This window comes from Drosophila montana, unplaced genomic scaffold (assembly GCF_035044405.1).
Source record: "Drosophila montana isolate Dmon_TW-CO22-7 unplaced genomic scaffold, ASM3504440v1 contig_3218_1, whole genome shotgun sequence".
Lineage (NCBI taxonomy): Eukaryota > Metazoa > Arthropoda > Insecta > Diptera > Drosophilidae > Drosophila > Drosophila montana.
In genome coordinates this window covers 1318728-1345810 of record NW_026998098.1, presented here as the reverse complement: position 1 = coordinate 1345810, position 27083 = coordinate 1318728, and the positions used below count along the sequence as shown (strand labels likewise).

At 39.5% G+C, this 27083-nt stretch overlaps 1 protein-coding gene and 1 long non-coding RNA gene across 4 annotated transcripts; one reads left to right on the top strand and one right to left on the bottom strand.

Moving 5' to 3' along the window:
• Positions 1–3422: 3422 nt before the first annotated feature.
• On the bottom strand, positions 3423–4393 carry LOC135433500 (uncharacterized). 2 transcript variants are annotated; one of them, XR_010437100.1, is made up of 3 exons: positions 4223–4380; positions 4071–4152; positions 3423–4007 (listed from the first exon to the last, which is right to left on the bottom strand). It is a non-coding gene; the product is annotated as an uncharacterized LOC135433500 (long non-coding RNA). The 2 variants fall into 2 exon arrangements; XR_010437099.1 differs by having other exon boundaries at positions 3423–4152; positions 4223–4393.
• A 10667-nt stretch (positions 4394–15060) lies between these two features.
• Positions 15061–22102, top strand: LOC135433644 (organic solute transporter alpha-like protein). Of its 2 annotated transcripts, XM_064689799.1 has the most exons (4): positions 15061–15137; positions 19713–20213; positions 21099–21833; positions 21899–22102. In XM_064689799.1, the coding sequence occupies exons 2-4, from the start codon at positions 20081–20083 to the stop codon at positions 22006–22008; spliced, it is 978 nt and encodes a 325-aa protein (XP_064545869.1). In that variant the 5' UTR covers positions 15061–15137; positions 19713–20080; the 3' UTR covers positions 22009–22102. The 2 variants fall into 2 exon arrangements, with proteins under 2 accessions (XP_064545869.1, XP_064545870.1); XM_064689800.1 differs by lacking the exon at positions 15061–15137 and having other exon boundaries at positions 19607–20213.
• The last annotated feature ends 4981 nt before the right edge of the window (positions 22103–27083 follow it).

The window sequence follows — 27083 nt, the reverse complement described above, 5'->3', positions numbered from 1 at the left end:
ATGGGACTGCGGCATACGAGGCGTATGTGCAATTTACTAACTCAGACAGCTCGGCTGGCTAAATGATGGCAATGTGTGTGTGTTGCAAGAGGTGAGTGAGTGTGCGTGCAAGTGAGTGTGCGTGCAAGTGTGTGTGTCTGTGGGTGTTTTCTGTGTGTGGGGGCTGGCAGACAAATTATGCAAATATGCGTGGCATATGAGCAGGCAATATTACGCATACGCCGAGTGCGCCATTAACCTCCCATGTGGGCGTCGTTGGGGGCGTCGTTGGGTTGTGTTTTTGTGCCTAATCAAAAATGCTCTAAGAAAATCGCACACACTGCGATTATAAGTCGTTACTGCTGCTATTTGAATACACAAGATTGCAACACTTTTTTAAGGGCATGAACCTATACCGAGGACAGTCTCAAAAGTAAAAAATTCCTTTAAATTTTAATTCCTACGTGTTTTTTGTAAGCTGATCTTGTTTTGATTTCAATTAAATACATAAAAACATATATAAGTAAATCAGCAAGAGTAGCAGAAAGAAAGAGAGAGAGAGTCAAGAGAATCAACTAGAGGGAGAGTAGGAAGGGAAATAATTGTTATTAGATTTTCAACACAACTTCTTAATATAATAATTATATCTTAAGCATGAAAGCTGGTAAGCCTTATTTGAATTCATGAGAATCGCATAGTAGGGCGATATTTAAATACGTTTTTCTGCGTTAAATTTTCAATGCAGCGGAAAGTAAGCTTGGTCTGTGTGTTGGTAGAGGAGAACAGACGTGCAGGGTATTACCTATCTTGCCCGATCCATGATCTTATCAGTAAATTTTCAGCATATATTTTTCACAAATTTTCGACTGAGTTGGCATTTTCAAAATCGAAACACATCAGTTAAATATCGTGGTTGTACCTTCCGAAAAGTTTGCACACGTCCCAATTTATATATTTTTTCTGCTTTGAATATGAGTTTTAAGGCAATCGGATGGAAAGCAAAATATATTCATGCCGTTTTCCATTGTGTAAAGATTGACGAAATTGAAGTACGGAATACGTCTTGGGAACTAACCGTAACCAGAACGTATAAGGGAGGCGTGTACTAGTATTTCGTCGTGTTGTTTATTTTATTTGGCTCATGCGAGAAATTCAAAAATTGTCGGATTTCCTGTTACCAACACATATCACACGCTCACACACACGAGTGCTTCTGTCGGCGTACGAGTGTGCGCGTGTGTATGCGTGTGTGTGTTCACTAGTCAAGTGGCTTGGGACTGAGTTGGTTTTTTGGGTGTTGGATACGCTACTGTTAGCCGCCGTGTCGCTCGTTTGGCGCGTGTTTACAAATTTAAAAATTTGTTTGTGTTTACTTGCCCTTGCCGGGGAATCTGTGGCACGGTGGGCGGCACGGTCTGGCACGAGACGGTGTCGTGGCATTAAACGCGAATTGTCATAACTCTGCGTGTGCTCGTGACTTTTCAAGAAATTGTTTTATGCCCCAGCTCGAGCCCCACTCAAGCGGTAAAGAGGTGTCATGACATTGTCTTTACCTACGTAATAAATGGTTTCATTTAATCAAAGACTTTTATGGGACGCGCTTCTAGGATCTATGCAAAGCACAGCCATTTCTGGCACGGTTAAGTAAACTTTATCCTGCGGTTGACATAAATCAACATTAAAATAGGCTCAAGCTGATGAAAGGCACTTTCACTTCGTACTTCGCATAGATAAATGTGAGCTGAAAATTTTCATGAGTCGTAAAAGTTAGTTAAGTTTCTTTGCCAAAACAGAATTTGTATGGATGAGCCTGAAGCACAGCGCTGAGTCATGCTAATTGGAAGATGCGCGGCGTATTGCTCCCAGCTCAGTATGAAGCTCAAGGCAAATGTTAAATGGCCTAAAATGAGTCAAGTCATTTAACAACTAAAAATTCACTTGAGAACACTTTGGCAAAACATCAATTTTTCGTTCAAATGCATTGTCTATTTTAAGGGCTGGACCACAACCATAACAAAATCACCTTCCACATTCGGGCAGGCGAATCAAATTTATCTAAGCCTCGAATTCAACCACAATAAGTTCTGTGTAGTTCAACATAAACATAAGACCTCAGAAATAGGCAAAACAAACAAAGATGCCAACGATTTGATACCCTAGACAAACAAGCATTTGCCTGTCAGCTTACTGTTAGAGAGAAGAGATTGTTTAGCATAGAACGAACCACTTGATAGCGCGTATATACCCGGCTTGTGCGCTCTGTTAGGGTATCATAAGAAAGAACTTTGCGACAACAAAAACTTTATCTATCTGTGTCGCAGTCTAAGCTCTAACACAGAGGATGAGACACAAAATAATTTGCCACAAACTAAATTGCATCATAGCTGGGCAAGGGGTAAAAACACAAGGACAATAGGGTATGTCAGTCCTAACTGAAAATGTCAACTAACGTCTGCCCTATCTAGCAGTTCTTTCACTCCCTCGCCCCCGCCCCCTCTCGCTCTCTCTCGTTCTCTCAGTCTTTACCCCTGTTTGGCTTTTGAGCAAGTTTTGGGCAAATGCAAAGTTTGGTTGTAGGCAACTTTTTGGTAACCGCTAAAATGACTTGCAGCGTCTTTTTAGGTTTTCGCTTGATGAGGCACGGACAGAGAGAGGGGGGAGGGGGGAGGGGGGGGGGAATGCAACACACAGCACTCTGTGCCACATTAAAGTCCACTTAGCCTAATTGCAGTCGCAAAGCTGAAACTTTTGGCTGTCAGCTTTAAGACGTGCAACGCGAATTTAATAACATATTATTATGTGCCCGTCGTCCAAAAACTAAAAGCAATTAAAGCTCCTTGTCAACAGCTGCTTCCAGCGTATTTTTCTTCCACTTCCACTCTTAATCCCACTCCCACTCCCCTAGGCAGTTTCCTCTCTGTCATACTTTGCACTCTTGACTTTCTCTGGCTCTCTATTTGCGCAACGCATAAAATTTGACTGATTAAGTGCCGGGAGGAAGTCAAGTGGGTTTTACTGGGACTTGAGCTTGAGCTTGAGCTGAAGCAGTGTGTCTGCAAGATGGGCGACTTTCAGTGCAGCTGCAGGCAATTGTCGTCTAACAAAAAGTTTTCTTTGCCATCTGCTAGTCTTTTACCCTGCAGTCAATAGCTGACAAGGTATGTGCGCTAAAGGTGTCAAAAATTAGCTGAGTACTTGTAAATGTAGGCTGTCTTACCCAGGAGTAGTACGAGAGGGACTAGAGAATTTCTTAAAATTAACTAACAGATAAATATTTATGGCATTTAATATTTGTAATAAAATAAAGAGGAACTCTTTTCCTGTGTCTATAAACTGAAAGTTAGAGTATAGATAAAAAAATTACATTCTTAATCCCAGATAATTAAGGAGAAGATAAATGTCCATTCTATTAAACTGCCCGCAAAATGATGTGGATCGTAAAATATCAGTTAGCATTTCTTTATCTTTGCAGAGTTCGATCAAATATAAAAGTCAGTCATGAGTACACAAAAAAAAAGTGGTTTCCTGATGCGTTTGCGCATATTCTATATAAATTTGATACTTGTAATATCATAGCTAAACATTGATAATTTGCATTTCGCACTCTGGGGTAACTCGTAGTCAATCACTGTGAGGTTTTGCCGTTTTCGTGGGCTTCTTCTTCTTCTGTTTTCATGTAGGCCACGTGATATTCGCTTTTTGTTTTAGCCTCATCTCGTTTTATTGCCGATGCCTGGGCGGGCATCGTTTGGACAGCTGTTGAGGCCATTTGATGTTGCCGCCAACAATTGCGGGTTCAATGTGTCTCGTCCTGTCATTTGATGACCTCCTCCACCACTGAGCATCTTTTACGACTGTGCGGGGAGTGTAGCTAAAGATGTAGTGCGTATTGAAAGATAATGAAATCAATCAAATTCAACATCTTCAACGGAATACCGTAAAGAATTGGAATTCCTTTGGGATACTATCCAATTTTGACTCTGTGTAAATATTATACAGCAGAGTACAAAATGACACTAAAGTAGATGCTAATTGTTGATATTGATATTCAATTTTTTGCTTTCCGTGATTTAACGAAGAGCAGAACTAACCACAGTTGAATGTGTATTGTAGATAGAGATTGAAATCCAAAAGTCAGGCCAACAGAACATAATAAAACACATCCCAAAACTTCTACCGAAATGTAATTTCATTATTTAATTTAACATTTATTTGGAAGATTATTTATTTTTTATTTACTTACTTTTATTAGCGTACAGCTTTAGCGCTGCACTCATCCCTGAGATGGTGGCATAACATCTTCCAAGTTCTCCCCTCCTGCCAATACGCTTATTGTCAAGGCAAAGATTAGGAGAATGAAATATTTCATATTTAACAAAGGCAACTAAATGTGTTCTAAGTCTCAATTCTCTGATGAGTTGATATTTAAAGGCCAGTTGAGAAGTGCACCAAGCGGAAAACACTTTTAGCTATGTTTGCATAATAATACATATCGAATCGTTTATTTAAAATTGCACTATGGAAGTGTGAAAAAATATTTCCGAGCATGGTTAAATCTAATCAAAAATGGCTAATTGGGTTATATAATAAAATTGTGCCACAGCATGTAACTGCCATATCGAGTATACAGGCTTGACCAGCTTCAATATCATATCAATATGATGAGCTGTGGGTAGCTCATCTCGAATTGGTTTAGCAAGAAGGACATCTCAATTGCAATCGCTAGCTATCGTCATTTAATGCCGCGTGCCATATAAAAATTAACATATATTATGAAATTCCTGCACAAATATCCAATCAATAATGTAGTGTACCATTGCTGGGATCAGGCGACCGGCAATAGCCGGAGTCAAAGCCGGAGCCAGAGCCGGAGTCAGAGTCGGAGCCGTAGCCAAAGCCAATGCCAAAGCCGTGGCAAATTAAGTATGCATACGTATTCAAATTACACGGCGCGCGAGGCTCAGGCACAAATATTTATACACACACACACTGGGATGGATATTTGGTATGCCCAGGAGAGAGATTTTTGGTTTTTCCAGGCCAGCGCCCGTCGCTTGGTATTGGTTAAGGCGCATCATTAAAGCCCCTGCTTGGATATACTCCCTGGCAGCGCTGCGTGTCTGGCCGCCCTTTTGTTTTTGTTCCAATTTTTGCCAAAGAAACTGAAAACAAATATTGCCACTGCGATAACAACAACAACAAGAGTAACAACAAAAGCAGCAAGAAAATAGAAGAAATTATGGTAAGCATAAAAATAAATTAATGGCTCTGCGTGTGGTGAGCAAGGACAAAGCGACGCCTAATAGACCCAATGTTTCAATGGGGGGGTTTTAATTAGTTCAAGCCCCTCCGACCCCCTCTTCCGTCCAGCTAACCAATCGCCGAATTCCGTTGCCACATTTATTTGGCTTTTATAATTTAGTATGCGTAATTTCCTCGCCTCGCTATTTCATACGTGAATATTTAATTTCCTTTTCCATCTCGCTCTTTCGCCAATTTTTGTCTTTTTGTCCTTTTCTCTTTTTCGGAATTTGATTTTTGTCCTGCTCGCATTTTATTTTATTATTTATTGTTTGGCATTTCATTGCCAAGACTTTTATGTTTATGACTTGAGTTGAGCTGCGTTGAGTTGAGTGCAGATTGTTATAAAATGCTGCCACAACTCGAGGCGCTCGGAAGGGCGCTAAGAGGTTATCCAAATACAAAAAAAGTAGACTTTATGTTCCTTCCGTTATTGTGCTCTAGATGGCATAAATATAAAGCGCCTGCTTATAAGCCAGAATATTTTGTAGCCTAAGTGAACATTGGCAAACACATTTCACGCAAAATTGGCACATTATGATTCCTTTAATATTCACTTTTTTACGCGTATGTATCGAGATTTTAATATTAAATCTGCAGTTTTATAGAGAGAAGGCTGCAAACCATTCTTAATAGTTGCATTAGTTTGCACTTTAGCTTCGAATATTTGAATACGGATAATTAAATGCTAGTTTTGTAGCTTTAGAATTTAAAATAAAATCTAATTAAATAAATGTTTATATAAACATGGGTACAAACCAACTAAGCACTCACATTTAAAAGTGGAAGAATGCTAACGATGTTAAAACCCTGAACCCCTTAAAAATGGGTAGAACGGGTGTAATGTACTTGTGAAAATGTATGTAACAGGCAAAGGGAAGCATCTCCGATCGCATAAAATATATATTTTCTTGATCAGTATCAATAGCCGAGTCGATCTGGCCATGTCCGTTGACCTTGGGTACTCATAGTGCCCGCTTAGTACGACTAGAATTCCGATAATCGAAAGTCTGCCCCGTTTCCAAGCAATCGATTAAAACCGATTTGGAAATCCTTTTTCTTGGGTCTTAAGAGCTAGAGTCACTAAACTTGACATGTAGCTTCTAAAATAGTATTTACAGATGAATTATCTTTCGTTTTATAGCTAATTCTCAACGATTTCCAGAGCTACGCCAAATTAATTTGATAATCAGTTTTTTTTAACATCTGAAGTTTATAGCTAAATATATTCTAAGTTTAAGATAATCCTTCTATTTCCATTGCTTACCAATTTATGTGTTTTATTTTAATATAATTTGTTGCTCATCTATTTATCTGGGCTTTTATCTTGATTTTACGGCCATAAAGAAGGCAACTTTAGAACTGTCTAAAAGATTTTCCCTAGTCAAGAACTAAGACTAACAAACGAGATTTAGATTTCGCCAATAATTAATTCTCATTCAAATCGTTTTAAGTTTTAAGAGCCTCTTTCTCAGTTTCTACAGTTTTGTTGATGTAATCCTTTAAGGATTTCCGCCATTGACAGAGCAAAAGTTTTTCGGTTGGATTTTTATTGGTAGCAGAACTGCGTACAAAGTGCCACGATTTCCATTCTAAAGTTGAACGCATTGGCAACAATTCGAGGCCACCGAGGTTTATGGCCGCAGGAGAAACTTAAATAAAGTGGCATTACTTGTTGGACTGCCATCTACCAGCTGCATGGCTGCAGTTGGGGTGGATCTCAGCACTTAGCCGGGGCAGTCAATCTTCGTGCGATTTGCATATTCATTTTGCATTACTTTGTCACCAGTTTCGAGAGGAGTGCTTCAACTTGCCCCGCCGCTGCCCGATTGGATGGCCAGCTGCGGCAACTCGAGTGGAAAAGTTAACCCGAAATGCAGCAGATATTGCTTTTCAGTTTTATGATTCGCCTCGAAACATTTTGCCCGACTCAGTTCTGGCATCGAAATTTGCCAGCACGGCTAATGCCCAATCTGAATAATTAAAACGAACGACTTCATTTGGAAAGGGGCGAAAAGGGGCGCATTGCTGTGAGCCTTAGGCCAGTTTCTGGCACTTACAACTTAATTGCCAGCAAAGTTTGCCGAAACAAAAATATTATTTTATGTGTGCCCCCCATCGAAATTAAGAAAACTTTGCTTAGCGTTTGACGTCGCCAGCTCAGTGGCAATGGCTACAACAGGAGGCCTAAAATGAGGCGGCTCCGACAACTAATGAGCGTATTGTTTGCCAGATAAACGTCATGGGTGGGCGTGGCCGGATACGCGGGGTAGCTGCAAGCGGAACAGGAAATAGCTGTTGTTGTCGAGGGCAGTTCGGGTATTTGCAAAAAGGGTTGAAAAGCCTTGAAAACTTTTGCCAGCGTTTACTGCTTATGGGCATGGATTATAGATTGCTCGGGTTCTCATTGGAACTTGTTGTTGTTGTTGTGATTCTTAAATATTGCTTTACATAAATACAAATGAGTATTGCTTTAAATATATATTAATTTTTAGACCAAGTGCATTTACTAGCATAGCAAGTGCTTAGCCCAAAAGAAATCATAAATTATAATTCCCAAATAGTTTTGGCACAGAGCCACAAGACTAAATTGGAAGTCGCTGGTTCAAATTATAGAGTGTGCTCTCGCAATATGGACACCTTCATATTTACTATATCTGACAGCCTGGTATTTTCTTTTTTCACATATACATATATATTTGTTTATAGAGTAGAATGCATAACTAGTCATTCATTAATGTTCAAACTAAATATTCTTTATTAAATAGGTATATTCAAAAACAACCTCTTCCTGGCCAATATATATAAGAAAGAAGATAGACATAAGAATTAACATTCGGCTTTCAACCAACATCGAACTAATCTCGTTCTTGTTAAGCTTCTTAAGTGTGTACTTAATTGTCCAACTTGATGCAAAAATTACTTTAACAGAAGATTTTTGCCGTGAATTTTTAAAATGTTTTTGAGCTTTGCTTTGCGTTTGCTTTAAAGTGCAACAAAATGGAATGTAATTAAATTTTTGGCAATTCGTTTAATTGAGTTTTAAGCCGCAACTTGTGGGCCGAAATTAAAATTTTCAGTGTGCCGTCCTCAGCTCTATCTCTGTCTCTATCACATTATCTGTCTGCCTCTCTTTCTCTCCCTCTGTGTCTCTAGTTGGTTTGAGTCCGCCTCAAGTTGGCTTCAATTCATTTAATTTTTTTTGCGGCTTAAGCGTTTTCATCGCACATTTTACGGCCACTCCCGACGACTGTTTGCGCTGTAATTAAGTGCGTCTAATTTGTGTTAAGCGCTGCGCCACTTGAGCATTGCCATTTTTGTTGCTGCTCCTGTGCCGCACTCGTCCTGTGCTTAAGCACATTTCCACGTGTAGGCTTTAAAGGATGCGACTGCCGTTGGCAAAGTCAAACTGCCGTTAAATTGCCGCCTTCGCGCAAGGCCGTTGGGATTTTTTTTGTCAACATTTTTGTGAGTGATTTCTGTGCGTGTTTTGGGCAGTTTTCCGTTGCCTCCTATAGCATCGGCAGGAGTTACACGGTTGAAGAAATGTTTAAAAATGTTTGATTGAACACGGAACTCGATTCAAGTAAAATCCGCAAATGGAATTCGCTTTGGTTGGGTTGTAAGAACCATCAAAACTGTTGCTGACAACTTGGCATGGGTGGCAGGTAAAACTTTTACTTCACTTGTCACTCAATTATTATTTCAACTCGATTTGAATTAATTGGCCACAATTTAATTGGATTTCATTTTATTGCATTTCGATGCAATTGCCCAAAAACATATTTGCTTATTGTCTGGTACAAGCGTTTATTTAACCTATTAGCAAGTCAAGCAAAAACAATAAAGTGCATTTTTGAATAGCTTAAAACTTAGACAGATGAAAATTAAAATGTCTGCAAGTTTTATGATACGATTTAGGTGAGAATGACAGTTAAATTCTTGCTTGCTCTTGGACTAAGACCAATCTTAGTCGAAGGTTTTGTTATATTTTCTTAAAACTCATAAACTCTGTAGCCAAGAAATAAATTTTGTATAATCTTGTATTATCGCAGGTTAATGGACCGCTTTAATAGAGATGCAGTACATATTCATCCATTAACTTAGCTGTAGAGTCGAGCAAAAGGCGTGCCATCCTATTCTAAATTTCTTTTTATTACAACGTCCTGTTTAATTACCCAAATCCCCTGTGAAGCATAAGCACTAATTAACGCTTAAGCTTGAGCTACTTACCCAGGTCCTTGGCAATTGTATTTAAAACTAAAATTTTCTTTCACTCTGCTCTTTCACCTTTCACTTGTGGTTCACCTTTTGCATCAACAAAAAATGCTTTAAGATAAGTTTTTCGACCCGAATAGCATGCACCGTTATGCACTTTGCCGGCAATAGTATGCCGTACCGTTAGATCGGCGCTTTTTACTTGGCGCTCAAAAGTAGGCAACGGGTTTTATATGATTTTACGTTCTATCTTGCTCTCTTTTACCAACACTCTCACACACACACGCCGATAGCTGCTGCTGCTGCTGCTGCTGCGTTGGCAACGCGTACGAAACGGCAACTGCTTTGCGTTTTATCAGCGCGCCAGTATTTAAGGCCAGACTGCGAAAGCTTTCGGCGTGGAGCTTTCACGAGAGCGCACTCGTTAGTTTTCGACCAATTTTGGCATCCGTTTCGACCAATTTGCTATTGGCCATTTGGCCACTAGATTCTTGCTTGCCGCCAATTGTTTTGAAGGCAACAAATCGAAGCCACAGCGAAACCAACACATGGTTTATTTCCAGCTTCAGTCTGGACAGGCTTGCCTCTATTTTGTGGCCTTTTTTTTGTCCATACGTTAAGGAAGGTGGTAAAAAAACTGCATGCAAATTATTTGGCTCTCATAATTTATGGTCTACTGTCAGCTAAGCGAATAAATTACAATTTATCTTCGGAGTTGCCGTTCGGTTGGTCCAGCTTCTTGAAAGTTGCAAGTGCACTTGCGATAAGTTTTTTTTTTATTTTGGCAGAGTATTTTGTATGCTTACTTTAGTGTGTTCGCAATGCGTCTTGATATACACAATTATATCAAATTTTAAATTTATATATTGGGCTGTCTCCAAGTCCACATTATATCAAACAATAATAGATACCACACTCTAGTCGCATACCTATAAACAGTTGCTGGACTTCAGAAAGTGCATATAAATGTCTACACAAAAGTCAACGTCTGCCTTTGTACAGTTTTTTTTTCTTAAAACGGAAACGGAAATGCCAGCAGTAGCACTAGCACAAAAAAGGCATGCCAATAGGGCTGCCGGGCACTTGGGGGACTCGAGCGTGGACCATGTTGCTCGGAGCACTGTTTTCCTACTTTTGACTATTTGCTGTATGTAAATTGCAGAAACCTTTTACAAAGAGCAAATATAAATATCGATTAGACAATCTCCAACTACTATCTGACAGGCTGACAAGGACTCAAAGACGGCATTGAACTTGTCTACACACACAATAGCCAAACACTTGCCCCTCCGCAGCTGACGTCCAACTTGCATGTCGTGTTCAAAAGTTGCGCTAACCTTTGCATGATTTAATTAATTGTAGCATACTTTTGTGCGCCGACCAAAAACTTCACACCTGAATGCACAACAGCAGCCCCCGAGCATTTGCTGAGTGCTGTGAAACGTTTGCCACTTTTGCATTCACAGCTTGGTGCGCTTGTGTGTGTGTAAGTGTGTGTGAGTGTCTATGAGTGTGCATGTGTGGTAATGGCCGTAGTGCCCGACTAGTTGTTGGAAAAGTTTGCAAGGGTTCTCAGCTTGCGGTTTTTTTGTTTTTTGTTTTTTATTTTTTGGTTTTTTTTTTGGGTTCGAAATGAATGTCTCAATTCATTTTACGCTACAGTGCGTCCCAAGTGGAGCGAGCCATGCAAAAAGGACTGCGGGCTTGGGTTAACATTCAGATTCAGTTCAGCATGCGTAGGGGCCAATTTTCGGGGGCAGGGCTTGGCGAAAAGTGCAAGCGTCGCAGAACAGTCTTTGCCGCCCGGCATCATTACAATTTGTTGATTTGCTTCGTTAAACAGCAAACAACAGTCGAAAAAAACGAAAAAGAAAGGCACGCGAAAGGATAAAGTTGAAATGAAGACGACGACAACAGCGTTGACGACTTGGCAGAGGAAGCAGCAGCAGGAGCATAAGAACAAGCAGCAGCAGTCAGCCTCAGGCAAAGCCGGCTCCGGCCACTGGCTGCTCTTTGTAGTTATTGCTCTCTGTTTCTTTTCTATACCCTTGAAAATGGCTCTCATGCAAATGGGTTGCACAGCCTTAAGGTATCTGTCTGTCAGCTATTAACCTAGGGACCTCTGAGGCAATAAAAGCTGGAGACAAGGCAAGTTATCTGAAGCTCACGCCGATTATCCACAAGCAATAAAGGTCGACTTTAAGATTGGGTTCTTTGAGCACAGCTCGGAGCTTATAAGAACTATTAATACAAAATGGCATATAGCCTTTCGTTTATTTAGTAGAAGTCCAGACTATTTCCCATTTTAAACCTTCTTTCCAGTATTAAAATTAATTATAATAAATGTAAAGATGAATGCCATATTAAAATCGTACTTTCAAGTAGAAGCTGGGCGCTACAGAGTATCTTTTGTCCGGCCACAGCTGACTAGTTCACTGCTACTTGCTCATTTCGGCATTTAAAGAGCATTGCATGGCTCCTTATTTGCTCAGAAAATAAAAACCGACATAGGATGCCTGCCGCTGTGGCAAGGCGTTGATGTCGGCGACATTGAAGACGCCAGCTTCAAAGGCAGCGCCGCGAGCGCCTAAAATCCGCGACGCGCCACAAAGCGATGCGAGCTGATGTAGCCACTGGCTATATCTAAAGAGGGGAGCAGCAACAGAACAATTGATAGAGAGTGGGAGGGGGGGGGAGGGGGGGGAAACAGCAGATTGGTGGCAGTTTGCCAAAGCAATCATGACTCTTAGACAACAACAAGACAAGATGTAAGAGGATGCCAAAGTGGCGATGGCTACTCTAGGAGGGCATTGCGTGAGGAAAGACAATTTGGTTATATTTTTTGGCCAGTTGCAAGTATTTTGTGTTAGAGTAAATTTCTGAATAGCGATACGAGATTGCATTTGAGCGCAAAGTTTATTTAAAATTCAATTTTTCTATCCCTTTAGAGCTATATCAACAACTCCTTTCGCTTGGACGAGCATCATTCGAAAATATCAACTATTTGATGCTTTTTTTGTAGACACACCTCGTCCTCGTCCTGTGGCTGAAATATATACGCTGCTTAAGAAGCGGAAACAAAGAGCAATGTCCACATGACTTCTACCCTACACAAACAAGCGCCATTTCGGCCAGCAGAAGTTCACTTCAACATAATTCAATTTAAATTATTTCTATTTTTGGTTTACTCGCTTCTCATTTCATATAATATTCTAAATCTCTTTATCAATTTAAGAAGTGTGCAGCCTTTTCCTTGGCTTACGCTCACTTTTGTTTTAAATTGTTTTCGTTCTTTTTTAACGTCGCGTGCGTTGACCCTCTGCCACACACAATTAGATTTATTTGCAAATTATAACTTAAATTGCCACATGGCCAAACAGATTTTTTTATGGCCGAGTTGTTGGCGCCGCAGTTTATGCCATGAAAACGGTGCAAGTTGCCAGTTGGCCTGCGGCCATAATTCAAAGCATACTTTTGGGCGGCCCGCAAAGCAAGCGCTTTATAATTAGCATTTAATATCAGCCGACTTCATTCTTTTTTATCAGGCAAAAAAGGCTCATTGGCCGGCTCATTAAATTAGTTAACGGATGTGCGGCTGATCATAATTATGTGTATGTAAGTTAATAGCCTTTTTCGAGTTAGGTCTGGGCAATTTCGGGCCGGCCATAATCACAGTACATTATAAATATAAATTACTCGATTTACAAATATGTGAATTTATGAATTTCATCGCAACTGCTCGACAATTATTAACTGCTGTGGCAGATAAACATTCAAGTTGATTGATGCGCAATTACAAATTACATTCCATGGTTTTAAATGTCACGACCGCCCGTTTATTTCAGATCCAGTGCCTAATGTTGACCGTTGCCAGGTATATCAAACGCGCGGAAAGGAACAGACTTGTTAATTGGTTTGTCGTGGAGCAAAAGCTTTTAGAACTGTTAGCGCTGTTCGCTATGAGGAGAAAATCCAAGCTCAGGTGTATTGAATGGGAGAGGCCTGCAACCGGAAGAAACATTGCTGCTCTACTTAACAATCAATCAAAAGTTTTAAAACAATTGGCTGTTCTTGAATAACACCAAAACTTTTAGGTAATCTACAACCCATTTTCTTTGTTATGTGATAAAAGCAATTAATTAAGTATTAGTTGACAGTAAAGAGATAAACTTTTGGTATGCTTTAAAATAATAATAATAAAAACGATAAAGCAAAGATATCCGCGGCATGCCGAAGATTTAATAACCTCCTTGTAGACATTTCCCTTTTGCGGATATATGAGTATAGTGCAGATCGAAAATGCTGAGTTTGTTGAAATATCTTTGAAAACAGAATATTTTGCCTCCACCGATCTTTCCAATAGCAGCTACATGATATAATGGTCTGATGTTAATAAGTTTTTGCATATATATGAGGATCATAATGAAACCAATAAATCCCGAGTTTGGTCAAGTTATCTTAATATAAAAAAAGGTTTCCATACCAGAACCAACTTTTCGACGGATCGTTCCTATGGTAGCTATATGATATAGTTGTCCGATCCGGCCGGGTTCAACACATGTACTGCCTGCAAGAGAAAGACGGACCTATGCAAATAGCTTTTAGACTGAGACACTAGTTCGCATGGTAACAGACAGACGGACAGATGGACAGACGGACGGATGGACAGATGGACAGACGGACGTGGCTATAGCAACTCGGCTGTTGATGCTGATCTAGATTATATATTCTTTATTGAGTCGAAGATATACATACGTATATATATTCATACTTCATGACAAACTTATAATACCCTCTACAAGGGTATAAATATTGATTGATTGATTTGGTGTTCGTTCTTCAATAATCAAAAACTGCAACGTTGTCCACAATAAATATCTTTTTTTATTTATTATTAATTACTTTTTATTTCACTGTCAATTTTGAGGGTTATAATCAGTATGTGCCACTGGCAACACATTTTACTTGCAATTACCAGCCTTATCTGCGGTTCGAACCCGAAGCTGTTACTAGAGCATGGCTGGGTCAACACTTCTTTTTATCACTTCCAAGCAAAGATTGCAGTAAAGCTTTTGACTTTACAAATTGTTAAATACATGAATTTATACATTACATATGCAAAAGTTTGGGTTGTGCCTTGCGGAATCTGTCACGTAAATAAAAAACGATTTAACAACGATTTGTGAGTTTTTACACCCATTCACAAAACTCTGGACGAGTTGCAGCCAAATACATTTATGATCAAGTCAGGTTCACGCTCAGTTTTTCCACTTTTCATCTTCCGGATTTTCGTCCAATGGCAGCAACTTTTCTCGATTAGCACATATCTCTCCGATTTCTGCAACAATTCGTCAGTTTGTAATTTCGACGGTGCGTCAATTCGCCAATTCGACAGTTAACCAATTCGGTGCTGTAACAACGTCAGCGGCGAGTGCTATTATTATTATTAATGTTGTTGTTGCTGTTGTTGTTGTTGTTGTGGTTGTGTCTGTTTTGGCCGGGCGCATAATATTTTGTTTCGTTCGTGATCGGCATTGGGCTGAGCAAATTTTGAGTTCAGTTTGTGGCCAGCGCGCGAGCGAACGACACACGGCGCGGATAAGCGACAGCTAGAGCGAGTCGGTGCGAACGTAGTGAGAGTGAGAGCGGAAATGGCATTCGAAATTATTTCAAATAAAAATCAATTCGGGTTCGAGCAGAGTACATAGGCCGGCGGGGCGGCGGTTTTGGCTAATAAACAGTTTGTCAATAAACAAACCATTTGCATATTCGCACTATTCAATTAAGTGAAATTAATTGATTCTGCTTGAAATTAATAAACAAACACAGTTGAAAAATCTGTGGCTATTGTTTATGTGAAAGTAATCTTTTTTTTTTTAAATTAATTACAGTTTGCCAGGCTTATGTCTTTAATTAAATACCAAATACAAAGTGCACAAAATTGGTCGCATACAAAAATATTTTACTGTGAACTCAACTTTTGATGGTCATGGTCGTGAATTTTATGCGAAATGCGTGCGATTTGGCTTGTCCACTGAGATTTGTGAATTATGCAATAGTAAGGAAAAAATTTAATTGACCATTTAAATGTAATTGTTTGAAATAGCAGCTGCCATTTGTCAATGCTGATGAATTTTCAATTTTTTCCGTAGTTTTTTTTATATTTAGCACTTTTATAGCTGAGCATTGATTGCTGGGCATGAAAGTGTTCAATGCGATCTGTGAGATTGTAAATTTAGAAATGTTTCTGGCTCAGATTTATCTGAATATAATATAAGCACAGCAATTGATTTATTTCTATTATTATTTTAGTGTAATTACATTCGTGTTCGTTTGTGAACAAATGTTAGTTAGCAGCTGCCAGTCATGAGAGTTATTTTACTATTATTAATTTTGTTAGCATTTTTTTTGGAATGCAGCTCAAGTAAGACCTTTTCCTTATTCAAGAGCGATATGATACGTAAAACAAATGGATGTTTCGCTGTTATATTTAGCACATTTTTGCGCACAATCTCCTGCTGTGGCCAGCTTGATATAAGATTCCCTTGAATTTTCTTTTAAATTCCCAAATTTCTAAGCATGTGTGTGAGAGGGTGAGGGCGAATTGTGGCCACACAATAATCGAAATTCGATTTTGTGGTGCGTTTTGTGATTTCGATTACCGCTGCGAATAACTTTTGCTCAAGTTCGAAGAAAATTGCCAAACATTTTACTTCAGTTCGAGTACGCGCATTTATAATTTCATTTTATTTTCTGTATTTTTTGGCATAGTGCGAGGTCGTGTATCGTTTTGCTTTGCTGTGCTTTTCATTATTTACTCTTTCAGCCTTTTAAATTTTTTTGTGTTTGTTTTGTCTCTTGTATCGTGTGTGTTATTTGAAATATTTGAAAGCCCCAAGCAGAGCGCAAAAAGTTGGTACATGTCGAGGGGCAGCGACCGCAGCGAGGGACAAAGCTGCGACTGCTGAAGAAGACGCTGATGAAGACTTGTCATGGGTTTTTTGTTAATCTCGCTTGCGGCATAGTCGGGGAAATAAAGGTGTATTTCAACTGACATAGTATTACCGAGCAGGCAAAGCAAATAAGTACTTCACGGTATTAAAACTTGTTGGCTTATTTCATTTGCCCGCTAAGTGGGCCAAAAACGCGTTGCAAAACTTTTCCATCTTGGCAAAAAAATATTTTTAAATTTTTAACAAGCTTTTAAAGCGTTCATTGTTGCCCAAAACTTGCTCAATGTCTAAAAGGGAGTATTTTTCACATCAGCTTTCGCGTTTATATGCTCTATTTAACTGTAAATAATGAATTTATGTCCAATTTTTGACGGCATCTAATCATTTTAAGGTCGGTTTGGCACGTCTTGCTCCAGTTAAGATATTCAATAAATTTCTATCCACTTAACAGTTGGGCTTTGCGGTTTTAAGCAGCCATAAATTTATTAGCATTAAATAATTTTTTTAAATTTGTTTTATAGGTCGATTTCTTGTCTATTAAAACTTGATTTTACCAATAAAGAATAAAAGTTCATTGTGTATCTTTACTGAATATTAAAAATCAAAAAATTACAAATATTTGCATTCGTTTTTTTTTTAAAGTGCATTGTCTTAAAACTCCAAAAAAACAAAATTGAACCTTTTATTAGATCTTCAAAATTCTTTAACATTGTGCGGCCTTACTTGCATAGCTTATTTATTACCAAAATGTCTTCTTATAATTCAAATGATTACACAATTCTCACGACTATCTCCAGCGAATCGCTTGGAATTGATATCGAGAGCTGATTTAGTTCCGTACCCGTTCACGATTTAGCTTTAATTTTTCCATTATAGATAGATTTTATCAAATCGATGAGACTGCCACAATATATTGAAACTTTTTGCAAATTTAGCACGTTGGTTTTACATAGCCCCTCTTAAGTTCTTTAATGATTTATTTATATTTGTTGTAGCTGTTGTTGCTGCTGTTGTTGTTGTTGTTGCTGGTTGCGTGCGTTGGCCATTTGCAAGTTGTTAACAAATATGTGAATCAAATAATGATTTTTGTGACGTTTATTGGGGACGCTTCGTTTACGCATCAAAAACCAAAAAAAAAAGGGTGCTAAATGCCAAAATCGAGTTCTGTGCTAATTGCAAATCAAATATTTTATGGAGTTGCTGTAAATTAATCATAGAAAATTGTTAGCCAACTGGTGAAATAAATATGTTGTTCAACTGAGTTTTAACTTAGTTGCAGTGGCTGCAGCAAAGGGCGATTGCATTTCCATTGTGGCATTCGTTGATGTCACAATTCGTGCACGACTTGAAGCGCGTTTCGGCACGTTTTCTGCCAGCTGCTGTGAAGGTCGCAGACTGGGTGAAAATAACCGATTTTTCGTGTTGTTGTTTCTTTCTATCCTCTTTTTGTTTTTTTTTGCGGTGGTTATGAAGCTACTGCAACAGTTGGATATTTTAATTACAGTGACTGTCTTGACTGCCGCCGGTTTGCAAACGGACGACAAAAAAAGAGAAACAACAACAATTCATTACATAACCAGCGCAATAAGACAGACAGATACTCAAACCACATGCTATATACATATAAACATGTGTACACGCATACATATGTACACGCATACATATGCATACATGCAAGCAATGTTTAAGTATGCCCGGTCGCTTGTTGATTATGTTTTGAAACCTGTTTTTATGGGTGCCATCAGCCAGACAGAGACAGAGATGGACATTCAGTTGTAGAGTGAGTGGCTCAGACTGAGCTGCTCTCCCCCCTCTCCCTCTCTCTCTTTCTTTCTTTCTCTGGCTTAGTAGGTTGCCCTAGGCCAAGTCACGTGCCTTCTTCTCGCCCGGCTTGTTAAAAGCTCTTCAATAATTTCAGGTTCGTTTATGATTTGCATTTTTCGCCCCCCAAAATTTGATCAAGGTATTATGCATATTGCTGTTGCGTTTGTAACGCATGGTCTGTTTCGGCTCAGTGTTGTAATATTTCATATATATGTATTATAGAGTCGTTTTGCATCACTCAAGTGATGAAAGATGCGAATCTCTTCAAACACTATTTACATTGACATGAAATATTAAATTAATAAACGTTCAATTGATTCCTTGTAAAAATAATAATTAGCTCCATGCTCGTCAATTGTCTTATGAGATATATCTGTCCATATTCATTTAGATCTTGCAGGCACGTGATCAAATTGATCTCGACACTTGGACTCGGGCAGTTGATAGCAGTGCGGACAAATGACTTCCGAAAAATTATGAATCTTATCAACGTTTTTTTGCTCTACTTAGGAACCGAATGAAAAGTATGAGGAATCATACATGAAATTTAGCGAAACTTTGGAACTAATGAAATTCTCAACCTTGAGCACCTTGTTCAACAAAATATAATCTATTCAAGTAGATAAGATTTAAGTTTAGCAATTGTCTTTAATTTTAGTTTTAATACTCATTCACAAAGTGACTTGTGATTCACATTTTTGCATTATTTACTCATCGTTTAATTTTGTGCGTTTTTTTTATTTTTGAGATTTCTATTTCTTTTCGGTTTTAAATAGAGCTTGTTTCCTGGCTGTTATTCTGCATACTTAGGGCATTTGGTAGTCTAACAAGTTCCATCGAAAGGGCGACCTAGTCTAAGATTGTCTATTTGTGCCAGTCTGTTGGGCTGTCTTGAATTATTAATATGCAAAATCAATGAATAGTTTGCTGTAATTTATTATGTATGCTTCCCACTCCCTACTCCTTCCCCTATGTTTCGCGACATTATAAAGATCACATGACTATTTTAAATAAAAACGAACTGAAACGTGGACTTGTTTCTCAGTCGGCATCAGCAATTCGCGTGGTTCGTTCAGCAAATCGAACAGAAAATGGGCTTAGAAAAGGATGTAGGAACAGTTGGTTAACTGGCTAATTAGCAACAGAATTACCAGATTAAGAAATTTATAAACGAGGAAGGATTTCTGTTAACAAAAAGGATTATTAACTATACAGATGAAAGCTGAAAGTTCAGTACCTGGCTAAGGGTCATTGCTTTGCATTTGATTATCGCCATTGTCTAGACTTTTGTTTAGCATCATTTAACCAAATAAATTATTAATTGCCAAATAGCCGCAAAGCCAAGCCGCTGCAGCTCGAACTCCTGACGCGATCTTCGGTGGACATCTAGCTACGAAATTAACGTGTTCCTTGTGAAATTCGTGTGTTTCTCTTTAGGTAATTGGCATTGTAGTCTCTGGTTTTGCGACGATTTCTCCGGTGGAAGCACTCAGCACACAGCAGCGCTTGCGGGTGTATAAAATATTGTGCAAACTTTAAGATACATTTATGAGTGCTAACAGAAAGGCACCCGCACGCCGCATAAGTAGACGCATCTGTTAACACACAGGCGCCCAGTTTGTATAGTGATAAAATGTGAAGTGCGTTTAACTGAAGTGAAAGAAAGCAAACGTAAAACACGTCCGCAAAAGTCAGCAGCAAAGCCGCCAGCTGCAAACTTGCCCTAGTTCGAATTTACCATAAGTATAAACATACACACACACACACACACATACCCGCACACACTCTCAAACGGTGATAAAAAAATGAGTTCCCTCGAGGAATTTGAGCGGCTGCGGCTGCAGGAGCAGCAGGAGCAAGTCGCACTGGAACTGGAACTGCAGCGAAATCGCACCATCAGCATGCACATCCATCCAAAGCTCTCAGAGTATTATACACGTGAGTAAAACAAAAAAAAACTGAGCACAAATGAGTTCTCATTTGCATACAAAATATGAATGTGTATTTAGTTAAAAAGTCACGCGGGATGTGAACAAATAGGCTTCACGCTTGAAAACCCGGCTAGGGCATAAATGTTGTTAAGATCCTGACCTATTAGCATGTGAGCCATAGCATTATTATTTCTTAGAAAGATCAGCCTATACCTGCATTACGTATCCAGGACAACAGGACAACAAAGTTATATAGAAATTTATAAGAATGTGATACATTTTAATAAAGATATTTTTATATTTCGAGGTCATTTGTCTGTCACATTTTGTATATTGCAGAAAATGAATACATTTGTATATATGGGGCAGAAATTGAGGTCTGGTGAATAATATTTATCTTTTGCTAGTTATTTAGTTTTCCACCTTTGGTTCAATGTTAAATTAAGTTATTGACTCAGCTGATGCTTATTATCATAAAATTACTTTAAGAACATGTAGTATGAGTTATATTTTGACAATTGTTAGTTATTTATGGCTTGCTGTCTGACCTCTTAACATCTAGTTAGCAAATCAAGAAGAAAATAGAATGAAAAAAATATTTCTGAAAATAGTTTAGATTTGTATAAAGTACACACCTCTTATGCATGCCAGTTAATCTCACCCACCAAAGACTTTGTTTTCTTTGATTACCAAAGTGCCTTAAGCTAATATTGGAATAAATAATTTTGTTTAGCAAGTAAACCGTTCAAGTGAAGTGCTGCATTTAAGATAAAGATAAGTTAAAGCTAATAAAAGTATCTGGTTAATATTTAGTTATACTCTGCATGTATTTCCCCTTCACCCATGAGCTGAAGCTAATTGAAAAACCTGTTTTTTTTTTTATTTCTCATAGACATGACGGCCTTTCTCTCGCTGGCCATCTTCATAGCCGCATTGCTGACCATACTCAACATTTCCATATACCTGACGACCGTATCGCGGCTGCGACGTCATCTAAATAAACCGCTGAGGATACCCTCCATAGTGATGGTCAGTCTGTATCCGATCATATCGGTGGCTGCCCTGGTCACCATAATGGTGCCGTATTCCTGGTTCATATGCCACACGGTGATGCATGCTATGTTCATGATAGGCGGTCCGATTTTTCGCACGCTGCTCTTTCGCTACGTCGACTCGGAGCAGAACTATTTGAAGGAAACATCCGGCGAGCCAGTTACGCTGGCTACGCCCCCGTGCTGCTGTTGCTGCCTCTGCCTGCCCATGGTGGTGCCGACGAAGGCGAAGCTCTGCATCTCCCGGTACATGGTCTGGCAGATGCCCTTCTGGCAGGGCAGCATAATGCTGATCATGAACATACTCTATTATCGTGATCGGGATCTGTACCGCGAGGTGGTATTCTTCTTCATACCCTTCATCATAATGTCGATCGTATTAGGCGCCTGGTCTCTGCAAATCACGGTGCGCATGATTACCAAGCTCCGCGGCGACTATCAGCTGCGGAAGAAGATGTTCTGCCTGCAACTGGTGGTGATGCTTTGCAAGCTGCAATATCTGATACTCTACGAGCAGCTAAACTCATTCAAGCTGGGCGGTGAATATCCCATCAATCACACCATCCACAAACAGAGTAAGTATATAGAGAGGGGGATTTATTGAGCAACCTAACTAAAGATGGGCTTATTTCATTTACAGCCATCATCAATATTTTGATACTGGTCGAAATGGTTCTGGTCTCAATGCTGGCACAGAGCGCTTATCGTACGCCGATTCAAGTGCAAATCGACGAATCGAATCACAACTGAAAGGATTGTGCTTTTCAGTTGGTTAGGGGCAAGAGTTATAGCAAATGATTGTGATAATTTACAATAATAAAGACAAATTAGATTACAATAAAAAGCAGCTAAGAATTAAATTCTAAATGCATATAGAGGAGAGCGGAGGAAGTGTGGCAATTGTAGCAAGATCTTGATCGATGTGACTGATGTATATTGTCTGGATGCCCATTGCAATGGGGTTCTTTTTTGTACTCCATTTAGTTTAAAGCTCGTACGTAAATATTAGGTTCTTCATCATGCAAATATAAAGCCTTTTCTCTGTGTGTGCTATGTAAATGCTAAACAATCTTTCAGTAAGCTCTTGATGAGAACAGAGGAGAATATTAAATACTCGAAGGACTGGTGATAATGCTTCTATATAAGAATTCGGCTTAAAAGCCCAATTTAAGTTCATCTCAAGGGCATACATTTTATCTTTTTAACGACATAAATTGTAGTTTTTAAACAAATATCAACTTGATTTAGTTCATTTTAGTCGCATTTAGTTAACAATCCTTGTGCCCCGCAGTGTCACTTTTGCTGCCGTTGTAATTCAAACGAAATGGGTCGAATCTCAGTTGCCTTGTTGGCCAAATAGCCGACCACAAATCATCATGTGTTGTCCTGGGTTTTGCCTGGATAGAGTCTGTGTCCGGCTCAGCTCAGGCCTTGGGGCTCCTAGGACACGCGTGTCGCGTTTAGCTCATAATTCTCAATGGCCCCCAGGGGGAGGAGGAGGGTGTGCTTTACATTTTTCAACAAAATTGTATGCGGCTTAGGCCGAATGCCTAGGCGCCATAAAAATACAATAAATAAGTATGTTTTTTTCTTTCCGGCTAGATAGCCTTTTTCGGATAACTCAATTGCCGTCGCTCGGGCATAGCTGTGCGGGGAGCAGGGAGCAGGGAGCATGCCGACAGGCTGACACGAGCGACCAAGGGCCGAGAAACAGCAAAAACAAAAACAACAATAGCGGCAGCATCAGCAGCAACAACAATTGCGTGTTGCTGCGGCAGTGCGTTGAAATTTATGATTTATTTGAAAAGAAAGTACATTGTGCGCTGCCGAAATAAATCACACCAAAGACGCTGAGAAGAAACGAACGTCAGCCAACGAAAATCAAATAAATAATGTTAAAAATAAGTTAGACCAGACACGCAGCTTGTTTACCCTAGCAAAAATTATATTCGTATTATTTTGTAAGTAATTCAGAAATCCTTTTCAAAATATTATGCACTATTATTGCATAGAATTTGTAGCAAAAATATTTAATTTAATGTGCGCCCAGAAGTATGCAGCAATAAATTTGCACATTTTACACTGAGTTTCAGGGCAACCCTCATATTTGCTTGAAATTATACTTATGTGTGGCAAACAGCTTGCGCAAAACATAATGCCCTGCAAGGGTGCCCCGTTCTGGGCCAGGAATAGGGCCACAACAGTCAAGTGCCTTGGTCGGTCGCTGTTATCTTATCGTTCTTTTATGATGTACACAACGCCACAGAGCAGAGCTATGAAAAGCCTTTGCCAGTGTACGCTCCTGCCCTGGCAGCGTAGCCCCTTAGTCCCTTATCCCGCCCGGCCGCTTGGGCGCACTGACAGCTCTTGTGTCTTGTGTCGGACCGAAGCTGTCGGTTTTTATGAAGACGCTTGTTTACTTGGTCTCCGCCAAGGAGTCGACGGGCTGGCCCGGCCAAGCAAGGCAAGTAAATCAGATTAAGTACCCGCTGCTCATTTTGATGAGTTGCAAGTGCCAACGATGAAGACGAGTACGCGGCACGCATCCAGATTAGTTGGCAGCGGGGATGCAACCCGTGTGCGGCTTTTTGATTTCAAATTGGATTTTTGCAACGGATATGTGCGCGTACTACACACAATTTGTGTGCAAAAAATTTAATTAAAATGCAAGCTATCGAATAAAGCAGAGCATATGCCTTTGCTTTTGTTAGAATTTCCATTAAACATTTTTATTAGAGCACAGTAAAGGAACAGTAAAGAAACAAAAGTTCACAAAGAGATGGTTGGAATTGTTATGTTAACTTTACTGTTTACTCCCTGAAACACTAAACGTGGCAGTTTAAATCATTTTTTGGCTTAGTTTTAATATATTATATGATTTAAATCAACAAATCAATTGTTTGTCATCGTTGGATTTGTATTTGATATTGTTAGCTCAACATTTCCGCCATTTTGATATTCTGGTAGCATTAATAAAATATTATAGCATACTTTTGTGCTTGGCAATAAAAAATTTGATAAAGCATTTTCAAAATGCCGGCACGAAAAATGTAGAAAAAAACTGTGACGCCCACTTGATGGCGACGTCTGCTTCTGCTTCTGCTTCGGGCATTGTCTACGCCTCTTGGCCATGTCCAAGCACGTTAGGCCATCAGCTGACACAACATCAGACAAAACAGCAACACCAACAAACAAATGGAGAAGCTGTCAGACAGTGTCTTATGTCACTGTCCATTAGACGCCAAGGCGGGTCGATGGTGGATGGGGCAGAGAGGGCCCGTGCTTAAGGTTGTCCAATGAATTGTTTACGCCGGCTTCCTTAATGCTGGAATATTGGAATATTCATCGTATCGCCATGGGCGTAGTTTGAGGCCCAGTGCTGGGCACATTGGGCCCAAGGCATGACTTATGAGCAGATAAATTTCATGGCTGCTTGCGCGCGAAAACACTTAGACAAATTAAATAATGCGCATACGCCGTGTTGTGCGGCTGTTGAATTCAACTAATAGAAATTATAACACAATATTTGTCATTCACAGACAATTTAACAGATTCCCAGATGATGCGCAACTTCTGCAGCCATTTTATGATTATTGACTTGACTTGGCGTTTTTATTGTATTTTATTCTTTTTATGTTTTCTCGCGTCTTTGTTTTTCTGTCTTTTGTTTATTTCAGCATTTTGAGTATTTATGCCTGTCCTTTGTCGAGGGCTTTCCTTCCGCTCTCGAGTCGCTTTCTTCAGCTGCTCGCCCATTTCGCTGGTGCTAAGTAAATAAGTTTTATGACTTTCTTTCGCTTGTGCTGTTCTCTGGCAGCCTCGTAAAATTGCGTACGTCTGTGTCTTATGCTTGATTGATTTCATGCTCAACTTTGTCCCGATTTGCCAAGGTTTTGATTTTTTCAACTTCTTCGCAACACAAATGCCACGCTTTAAGCTTTGTACAGTATTGAGTTGTTGGTGATTTCATAAATTGTACGCTGGCCAGAAATATCCCGAAATGTCTTATCAATTTTTTGTTAATTATAGCTCTGCAAGTTTAAGTTTGCGAAACTTTTGCTTTAAATCAGTTATGTGTATTTATGCTGAATAACCATTCTTTGCTTTTTTATGGACTTAAAGCTTCGTTAAGATCTTTAACTTTAAGAAATACATATGTGTACACACCTATAAAAGGGAGGGTTGCCTGTTAATGCTGTTATGCCTTTTACACATTTCCTCTGTATTTTTTATGCGCTCAAAACATCGTTTACCTCATCTGCGCTCTTGCAGTTACCGTTCCTTGCATTTCCTGTCACTGCAGGCAATACTTCAACTCATGAAAATCGCATAGAAAGGCGACAGATACGTATTAATTATTATTGGTATTGTCGGCAATCAATTGAACACACCATTTATACATTACAGCTAACTATAAATTTTAATTAAAATCCTGATATAATTGAAAGTTTTTTTAGAAACTTTTCGCAGGAAATGTGGCTTTGACTTTTACGGGCGGCCGGAAATTTGAATATTTTTGCATTTTGCACACATTTGGCCGCATTTGTTTTGATATTTTATCCTCTGTTCACAATGTGTAAAATTTTTTTTCACTAAGAGCGGAGCATGGCCGACCCGAGTGCAATGTTTTTACTCCCCGCTGCTGTTATGAAATTAGGAAAACACGGCTGGTATCATTTAATTAAAAACTTTTTAGAACGTTGACTTTTTCGGCCAAAGTCACAACAGGCCACACATTTAAGCCACCGGAGCCGCACAGGCGCCTTAAATTAATTAATGCGCCGCTTCGGAGCATAAGAAAAATATTTGCGCATGTTTTGGCATAATTAAACAGGGTTTTGCACACTCCAGTGAGAAGAGTAACAAAAAAAAGTGATTTTAATCTTTGCATTCTTTTAAGTCCTGAAACCGACTTGGATTTTGGGAGCATGCAAGCACCCCAATAAACAAACACTTAATTTCCGATATATTCATATGAATCCACCTAAAAATGATCTTGGAACATCATAAAAGTATATTTAAGGCATACATTGCAGCTTTAAGTTGACTTCCAGCTGCAATCGAGCTTAAAGCACGACTCGCAGCATTATTCTCCCTGCCTGTTGAGTTTGTGCTCTTCTGTTAGGGGACCAATTTTACGATTGTTTGCCTTTTGCAGCTTAAGCTATTGCTGATTAGGCTTATTTTTGCAGGGTATACATGTTTCAATTGAAGCTCGACTTTAGCAGCCGTTTACCTTTAAGCCAGCTGCCCATGGGCATTTGTCTGTAAGTTTGGGAAACGGGCCTGTTGTTCTTTCGGCCCGGCCTTATGCTGAGCACTCAGTTTAACAATGGCAAACAAGTAAAGCGCTGCCAAATCCGCTTAAAGAGCATTTGTGTGTAACGGCAGCAGAAACAAAACCAAAACTGACTAAGCAACGCTGGCATCTGCTCGTGTTAAGGCAGCTCTAGCACCAGTTCCAGCTCAGGCTCCGTCTGCGGCTGCTGCTGCACTGCGTTGTTTTTTTTCTGTTGTTTTTTTTTATATTTTTTTTATTTTTACACCTTGCCATTCCTCCATTAGGGGACTTTGCATAAGTGACAAGCAAGCGAGAGACTTGGGGCACAGCCTCAACGTCAGCCACATACATTCCCATTTCCATCCTTATCCTCATTCACATTCCCATTTAAATCCAATGCCATGTGGTGTCATGTGTGAGTGGCTCGGCTAAAGCCCCGGGCTAATGCAGCGTACACAGACAGGCAGGCATGAGGCGCTGCTAACACGAGACGCTTGTCAAATGCTCCCAAGTGTAAGTCGAGCCGGATCGTGGAACGGGGGCG

What these genes read in the sequence shown, in the direction of transcription:
- LOC135433644 (XM_064689799.1), top strand. Translation starts at nt 20,081, where the DNA reads ATGAGTTCCCTCGAGGAATTTGAGCGGCTGCGGCTGCAGGAGCAGCAG. An exon ending in GCTCTCAGAGTATTATACAC is followed by an intron (nt 20,214 to 21,098) that starts GTGAGTAAAACA and finishes TATTTCTCATAG; the next exon opens with ACATGACGGCCTTTCTCTCG. An exon ending in TCACACCATCCACAAACAGA is followed by an intron (nt 21,834 to 21,898) that starts GTAAGTATATAG and finishes TTTCATTTACAG; the next exon opens with CCATCATCAATATTTTGATA.